General features: G+C 51.4%; 1 protein-coding gene across 2 annotated transcripts in view; it reads right to left on the reverse strand.

Annotated features, from left to right (window-relative positions):
* LOC144178698 (sulfotransferase 1E1-like) overlaps window positions 1–7823 on the reverse strand; it is a 326559-nt gene extending 318736 nt beyond the window's left edge. Inside the window, exon 1 of one of the 2 annotated variants that reach the window (XR_013324051.1) lies at window positions 6779–7823. Coding sequence is in view for 1 of the 2 variants with exons in the window: in XM_077706716.1 (XP_077562842.1) it covers window positions 6779–6818 (40 nt within the window). In the remaining variant the exon portion in view is untranslated. The remainder of the gene's footprint in view (window positions 1–6778) is intronic. The other variant, XM_077706716.1, reaches the window with a different exon arrangement.
* Between the last annotated feature and the right edge of the window lie 642 nt (window positions 7824–8465).

Genomic DNA, 8465 nt, shown 5'->3' on the forward strand with positions numbered 1-8465 from the left:
CCATTGAGTGCAGTCACTCCGGACCAGTGAGGGGTGTCCTCAGCCCAGGACCCCCTGGCTGTAGCCGGCCTTCCGTGCCCTATTCACCAGCCGAAAATTGTCGAAGAGAAAATAAAATTTGCACTCTTCCGAGAAGCGAGCTTATGACCCAAACCCACCTAGGCATGTCACCCTAACCGTAAGGCTAACCAGGAGGCAAACCAATAACAGTGCGAGAACGAAGCAACCTTAAGTTTAGCATTGCTTTCATGCGCCGGTCTATACGCGTTATAAGAAAAGGTTTTATTCACTCCGACCCACAAAAGACCAACGACCCTTCGGTGCGAGCGCGTGTTTATATCACTTTTTTTTTTTTTCGCCATGCCATCATTCCCCGTGGCCTACCTGCCCGCCTTCTCGCTTCCAAACTCCGGTTATTGTACCACACGATTCCATTCATACGGGGGCTCGCGTCTCGCTGCCGCCGCCGTCGCTGCTAAACGGCGGTGATAACGTCGTTTACTACATGGACGCCTAGGAAATACGATTGAGGACCATGGCAGCTGACTACTCCTAGTGCCCACGGAAAGCGCTCAATGAGCCAGGTAACGCCATCGCGTTAAAAAAAGCACGGCGCTCAATGGCAGGTGATGACAGCCGCACAACCCGCCGCTTCGGCAGCCTAAACAATCACCACCTCAGAGTCTGCCCCTGAGGAAGACCCCCCTAAGGCAGTAGCGGTACCAGAGATTAGTATTAAAGGGGGGGGGGGGGGGGGGCGTTCCCCCCCTTAATACCGTTCCCCTCCTTGCGCCAGTTCTGTGGAGGAGGTGATAACCATGCATGCGTGTGCGGGTATGCGGTGTAACCCGCTTGCGCACAAATCACTTAGCGACAGAGTGGTTTTTGGCGCGTCTTAGGTGGTGCAACGGACGGCTCGAGCCCGCATTTCTGACGGTCGCAACACGTTTGCGGCCTCGCACAAGTGGTATTTAACCTCGGGCAAGTGGAATGCTTAAAAAAAAATAAGAAGCTGAGGACCTCTTCGGGGGGGGGGGGGGGGGGGGGAGGGGAGGAAGCGATCGCCTTCTGCGCCCCCGCCCCCCTTCCCCTTGGGACCACCACTGCCCTAAGGCTACGCTTACGCCGAAGCCATTGCTTCAAAACGGTTTAAGACAAATCGCTGCTTCCGAGTGGATGGTGAGCCATTAGCGCGGCGGTCTTCCTTCGTATTGAAATAAATGGACGAGTCCCCCCCAGCGGCTCCCCACCTGCTTCCCCGATCTCACCGTCTCGCGTCCTGCTTCCTGCCTCGAACGCTGCCGTGTCCAGCGCTTCCCCTGCAGACATGCTGCCGTTGCAGAAGGACATGGCTCCTGTCGCAGGAACCGACGGCTGGCGGAACTGTAGGCACTTCTTCACACCTAGCACTCTTGAATGGTACTGTGGTTGGGCAACATGTCGCAAATGCTGGTTGGCCAATGAACTTGCTGCGTGCACCACGCACTCACTGACATATATACATGATGGCTTTCCACCTCCTTCCGGGATGTAATTAGGTGCGTGGGGCCACCACCGCCATCTGCGGTCCAAACCCCTATAGGATGCTTGAATCTGTTGGAATCAGGCTTGTAGAATGACGTTCTAAAGCGAAGTTGTGCAATGTTTCTCGGAAGAATGGCACACGCGCGCGCTAAACACCCCCTCTCCCCATAGAGTTTCATACTAATATATACTAGAGTATAAAATCTGGCGCACCCGCCGCGGTGGCTCAGTGGCTAAGGCGTTGCGCTGCTGAGCACGAGGTCGCGGGTTCGTTTCGCGGCCGCGGCGGCCGCTTTTCTGATGGAGGCGAGAAGCAAAAACGCCCGTGTGTACGAGATTTCTGCGCACGATAAAGATCCCCAGGTGGTCAAAATTAATCCGGAGCCCTCCACTACGGCGCGCCTCATCGCCTGCGTTGCGTCGGCGCGTTAAACCCCACAATCAATCAATCATAAAATCTGGCGCCATTGTCTAGGGGAGCCACGCTTCAGTGAGCGTTCTGTCATGTACCCGGCAGGCACGTTCCACTTGTCCTTGGCATGGCTTATGAACAGGCCGCAAAGTTGCCTCTGGCTGGGGAAAAACAACAATATTACTGTGAACGTTAATTCAAATATTTTTATTATAAAATTGAAGTTATAAGAAGTCTTATTTGTCAGTAATTATTTACAAGTTACATGCAAGATGAACAAGCAAAAGGATGTTACCCTTTTTGGTTGATTTTGGTTTCGAGACGAAAAAGAAGCCATCTGGCTAGCCAAGCCAAGTAGGCGAGGAACGTCGTTAGCTGCAATGGCGGCGCCCGTTACGGCTGGTGATTGCAGCGCCAGCATTACCTCCCCACGCCCCCTCCACGCTAAGCACGCCTCTAGCTTTATAAGTGAGCTGTCAACAAGTGTTCCGGCTTCGAGGTTTAAGGCTTGAAATTATGGTTTCTAACACAGAGATCAGCGGGTACCTCGACGAGCGGAAGTCATAGTTAGTTGTCTCGCATACTCATTCCCACAAAGGCGCGTTGGTTCCGCATGCGTATCAAACATATGAACCTTCGGTACACAATTCAGAGGTGGGAAATAAAACCCACCGCTGAATCGAACGCCGAATGACGTTAATCGGGGACTAAAGAGGGTGTGTGTGAGCGAGCAAAGCACGCCTCTTATGGCATCAAATTGAGTCAAAGTTCTACATTCACGAGCACGCATAAACACGCAATTTTTGTTTTTTGTGTTTATCAGGTTCTTATCTGTCAAGCGACGGTTTGAATTCAGCTTGCGCTCTCCAATGCGCACACAGCGCGCTCAAAGCGGTGTTTGCGTTAAAGAAGGTCCCACCGTGACCCACTTCAGTCGGCCGACATTCGAGCCTCTCTGCCACGTCAAATGAGCTTGTCAGGTAACGTGGGCTTTTCAACGCCTCGTGTTTATTCATCCGCACCTTAGGTGCAGGCGTTCTGTTTTCGGGCCGACTCGCAGCGCAACTATCAATAGACGATTTGGACAGCGACGACTTTATCCTTACAATGTGCCTCCAGCCGAGTGCCCTTATCCAAACAGCCCGGCAGCTAGCTTTGTCGAAGACAAATATAATACCACGGTTCGTTAAAAATCTTTCAGCCTACCTGCCATCCGTCGCTGAGGGCGACGGGTTACAACAACTGTTTATCACCCGTTCCTCTTCTTTCCATACCCGCCTTATTTCTTGCTCGTTCATCTTTCCCTCAATCTTGTGTCGTGAAATTTGCTTCTCACCACACCAGGGCGTTAACACCAATTGCTTTTGACAGCGGAGCTTCTTAAGTCGAACAATATCCGCCAGTCGCACCAAAATACCTTTACGTGTGAGGAAAAGTGGCAAGGAGGCAAGAAGCCAACGAGAAAGTGTTGGGAGTGTGCGCCCCTAGAAAAAAATGTGGTTAGGCAGGTCCCGGGTACCGGGACCCTTACGCCCTGAAACCGGCCACCTAACCAGCACGCCAACCCCAAAGGCCTGGGGTGGTACGGGCTTAGCAGCGGCGGGGAACAGTAACATGTGCAGCCAATTCCCAAAAGAAAAAGAAAAACGCTTACTGTGGTCAGAATCGAATTAGGGATCTTTGCGTTATGAAAGCGGCGCCTATCCGAAAGAGCTATCATCGCATCCCCGGCGCGCAGCATTTCCTTCGGGTTCGTAGCGCGGGCGTTGTCTTTGGACTTGGCCGCGTGTTCTAGCGCGTCTAACTCGGTCCAGTTTGGAAGAGATGTGAAAGCCGGCGGACGAAATGATCCGGGCCTCCTGGCAGTCATGGAGGCTTTTCAACGGCCAGTTCGAAAATACATGTGAGGTGCAAGGGCCGGGTCTTCGACAAAGGGAGAAAGGAGAAAGAAGTCCGCACAAAAACGCCCCGGAGCCACTATGCTCATTCACAGCAATCACACAATCATTGCAGACGCATCTACCGGATTCAGGTTGGATTTCCCGGTTTCCATCCATGGTTTAATCCATACATCCTACGCCGGGATGGCATTCAGCGTCGAGCGCACCAATCATTCCCGCTAAGCTGAGCCTACACAGCAGGACTCATGCTGTTGTTCCCCCTTAGAGGAGGCGAACAGCTGGCGGTTGCGATCCGGGGGCCAACCAAGGGTGATCCCGAAAACGAGCAGCTGACGTCACCACGCTCCAGACACGTGTGTGTCAGGTGGAGTGAACAGCGCCCTGCAACGGGGAGCTTGCGACTCTTGTCCCCTTTCTCGGTCGGCTTGTTCCTGATCATTTGCGTCGCCACCGGCTGGCATTGCGAACGGAACCCCCGACTCGTTCGCTTTGTCAGGTGGCCCGCTGTCAAGACCTCTCTGAATGCGCTCGCTGGATATACGATCCTACTTCCCCATGTCGGATTAAAATGCCACCCGTGGATGCGCCTGTGCAGAAACAAAATCCGCTCATAATCTGGACGAATTGTGCTAAACTAACCGTGGATAGAAGACCTTGAGTCCCGAAACACGATTCGGCTCAGTGACGGCGGCGACGAAGTCTCCATTTTGCTGTCTCACTTAGTGGTGGTTACTTCATCGGCCATCAATCTCATGCCAGATTTGGGGTGTTCGGGATCTGCATTTGTTGTAATCTCCGAATCATTACGCACTTCCGGGGATCCAGAATGGAACGGGAACAAAATTGGCGCAGTCGGGTGCGGAGTGCAATCTACGAAAATCCGTCTTTGAAATATCAGATTTAAAGCTAAAAAAATGGTAACATGATAACAAAACTATGTACACTACTTGAGGCAACAAAGCGACCGGCGTCCTCGCGAGGCATGCTCACTTCAGCCTCATGCGCCGGGCACACACACGCGCAAACGCTCCACAAGCGAAGGTGATTGGCGACGTGCGCAATACACATGCCATTATAACACAGTTGTCGCGCAAACGCGGTCCCTTCAGCCCTCCACCTCTGGGCGAGCACTGGTGTCCGAATAGGCACTACGGTTAGGCATTTAGCTTTGCATTGACTTTTCAAGATGGAGCGAAGGAGGGCGGCATGCATACGTCGGAAAAACTGGACGCCACTCATTCGCTCTCCCTAAACAAATATAATTTTGCTTAAACACTCGGGCTATCGCACACGATCAGCACTCGCACATACATACATACATGCATACATACATACAGACAGACAGACAGACAGACAGACAGACAGACAGACAGACATACAGACAGACAGACAGACAGACGGACGGATGGACGGACGGACGGACGGACGGACGGACGGAGAAAATTTTACAAGTTAAACTGTCTGACAGGTAGGGCAAAATTTTCGGGCTTAATTATCCCTCGGTGGCTCCATGGCCGTGCCTACCGTTCTTTGTTGGACTTAATCCAGGAGGCTAAGCTAGATTCCTGGATATAGATCGGACTCGCTATTAAGCCTTGAAGCTATTAAATAAACGCAAAGACAACAAAACAATTATCCCAAGAAAAAACTATCAGCTTAAAATACCATTAAGGAGCGCCCGCGTCGGCAAACCGATGCTGCTAAGAAAGAAGCAGCTTCCATACACGCAAGCGGCCGAATGTCTGGACATTAGTGACGAAACGTCTGCGCGCCGCTCATGAAGCACTTCACTAGGCGCAATGATGTTGCACTCAAAGCAGAACTTCGCCACTTCCCGGCGTCACCGGCGTTGTCGCTAGACGTCAACGAGATATTTTTGTCCCATATACAGGGTGTTGCGACGATAACTGGAACAGTATAAAAAAATTTATGAGCGAACCGCCGCTCTGTTCGCGCTCAAACTTGCCGCGAAGGTTGCATTTTGTGGTCTATTTTGTTTGATACCGAGAACAACGATGGTACTTACCTGTGTATTCTGAAAATAAATAAAAACGATATTCGCTTATGGGAAAATGGCGGCTGATTTGGACGTGCGAGCCAGCGCAAGTTGGTGTTGGAACGACGGAACCACCTGCAGAGTGAAACGCACGTTTGGGATTCACGTACGGAGCCAAATGGTGCAGCAGACGATCAGAAAATGCACCATGAAATGAGCTAGCAGACGATCAGAAAACCCGGTTTTCGGGCTCGCACGTTCAAATCGCCGCGATTTTCCCATAGGCGAAAATTGTTTTATTTATTTTCAGGATAAACAGGTAAGTATCGTCGTTGTTCCTGGTGTCAAACAAATATACCCCAAAATGCCACCTTCATGCAAAGTTTGAGTGCAAACAGAGCGGCGGTTCGCTCAGGAAAAAAATTTAAAGTGTTCCAATTACCGTCGCAACACACTATATATGCATACAGAATCACCACCGCCATTTCTAGAGTACTGCTATCAGCTTCCAGAGCGCTCCTCCAGACAACAGCGGCAGATAATTTCACAGCCTTTAACCACGCAGGCAGTGCTCCAAGACGGCCGCTCCATTGACGTCAGTGGAAGCTGTGTATACATGCAAAAGTTTCGGCGAGAGCTTGTGCGAGCCATTGCCGACCGTGGAAACTGGTTTTCGAATAGCAAAATAAAAAAAATAGTGTTGTACTGTCGTTACAGAAACTTACGAAGTGCTGACATTGCTATTTGCAGATATATGTTAGCTCAATTCCCAAACGCAGTCACCAAACACCAAGCGCAAGAAAGTGCACAAGATGCAGCCGGAAAAATCGTGCTATTTCGCTAACCCGTTTGCAGCAGCTATTGTGGCTATTATTATTTCCCATGGGCGGATTATGCACTGTTTCCGTTCGGAGAAAAATGGTGGTTTATAAATAATGAGCTTACCGACTATCTTGGTTCCATGCTGATCCATCCTGAGCGCCATCCGGTGCAACACAACTTCCGCAGGAAACTCCTTGTATGATAATTATCCCTAGTCAACGCACGAGTCTCAACAACAAGTCCTCGAAGTTGCTCCTCACCTGCAGTCCACTCCGTCACCACTGTCACTGACACAAAAACACACCTTACGCGCACTGCAGGCCCCGAAGTGAAAGTGTTTTGTTGTGAACAACTTGCCCACTATCATGCGGGTTGGAAATGGCAAACATAACCAGTTATCACCTTTTGAAAGCTCCAAACAGCAGAGAAGTCCTTTTCACCGCAGTTCAGAGGGCAGCGCATACCGACGGAAACTGGGCAGCACCACCGACGGATATCAGGCGTCGCTTTCTTATTCCACAGGAAACGGCCGGCACCACGTCTCTGTCACGGCTACACATACCCGCACAACTCGCACACCCATCAAGGATTGCATGCCCAACAATTTACTCGAACTTTCCACGCAGGAACTACGTAAAACAGCACGGGAATGGCGGCATATTTCGAGCGTTTCAGAGGCGCTGCAGCTGAAGCATCGTCTGCGAGCGAAGGCAACTGGCTGTCTAAACATACATGACGCGAGGAGACTTAGCGCGGCGGGCGCCACGCGACCACCGGCGTCGGGCAGAAAACGCAACTTCACCACGTCATGGTACCGCCGCGGTTGTCACAGGCAGCTCGCGGGCGCTTGCATCTAAAGCATTGCAAGTCATTACGATTACCCACAAGAGAAACCATCTTAACCACCTTCTCGTCGGGGCCAAGAACAAATGGACGGCTCATGGCCCCCGTTTGGGAAAATCCGGGTGCCCTAATGAAGGACGACTGAACAAAAAAAAAGAAAACGGCAGCGCTGCATGGCGGTGAAAGCCCTCGTGCGCAATGGATACCGATTACAGTTCCTGTATATCGTGTAGCACAGGAATTGCGCGTCTTATTGCCACATGCTTCGGGTTCCACCTTACGATAGCGAAGCCCTTATTCAGCAGTGCTTCGTTCAAGACACCAATCTCAGTCAGGTGTCTAGAAACGCTGGTTTTGCTCAAGTGACCGGACCGGCGGCGGTTGCGGTGGCAGCTGCCGCTCAGATGATAAGCAGCTATCCCGCAGTCGCGCTGTCCCGCAGCTGCCGGCAGGCGCATGCGCAGACTCCCTGCCGCTGCCACTGGCACGGCGGTACGGAGGCGGCTCCTGCATGCGTGATAGGTGGCTTTCCCGCACGACTTTGGAAGTCAAGATGGCGGATGGACGCGCAACTCTGCTCCCTTAGGGGAGCTATATACAGGAACTCATGTACCGATAGGGAAGCAGCGCCAAGCAGCTTCTGCGACTGACGAGTAATTCTAATTGAACCCGCAGCTCCACTAGCTCAGGGGCTAAGGCGTTGGGATGCTGATCTCAAAGACGCCGATTTGAACCCAGGCGCTTAGGCCTTTTTCTGAAAACGGAAAAAACTATAGCTCCCATGTGCCGAGATTTGGCGAAGTTTCACTTTGCCGCAAAGCGTATTCTGCTTTAAAATCTGGCTGATGGACCACAACAAGAAGAAATGCATAAAAACGAGCGATATACAGATTCCCTATAATATTTACTTCACTGCCATCAATTTCTCAAATAAAAATTATGAAAACAAATCGTTTATAAAGCACGA

The sequence above is a fragment of the Haemaphysalis longicornis genome, unplaced genomic scaffold, assembly GCF_048455015.1.
Source record: "Haemaphysalis longicornis isolate Haplotype H1 unplaced genomic scaffold, Haemaphysalis longicornis Haplotype H1 scaffold_4, whole genome shotgun sequence".
NCBI classification, from domain to species: Eukaryota; Metazoa; Arthropoda; class Arachnida; order Ixodida; family Ixodidae; genus Haemaphysalis; species Haemaphysalis longicornis.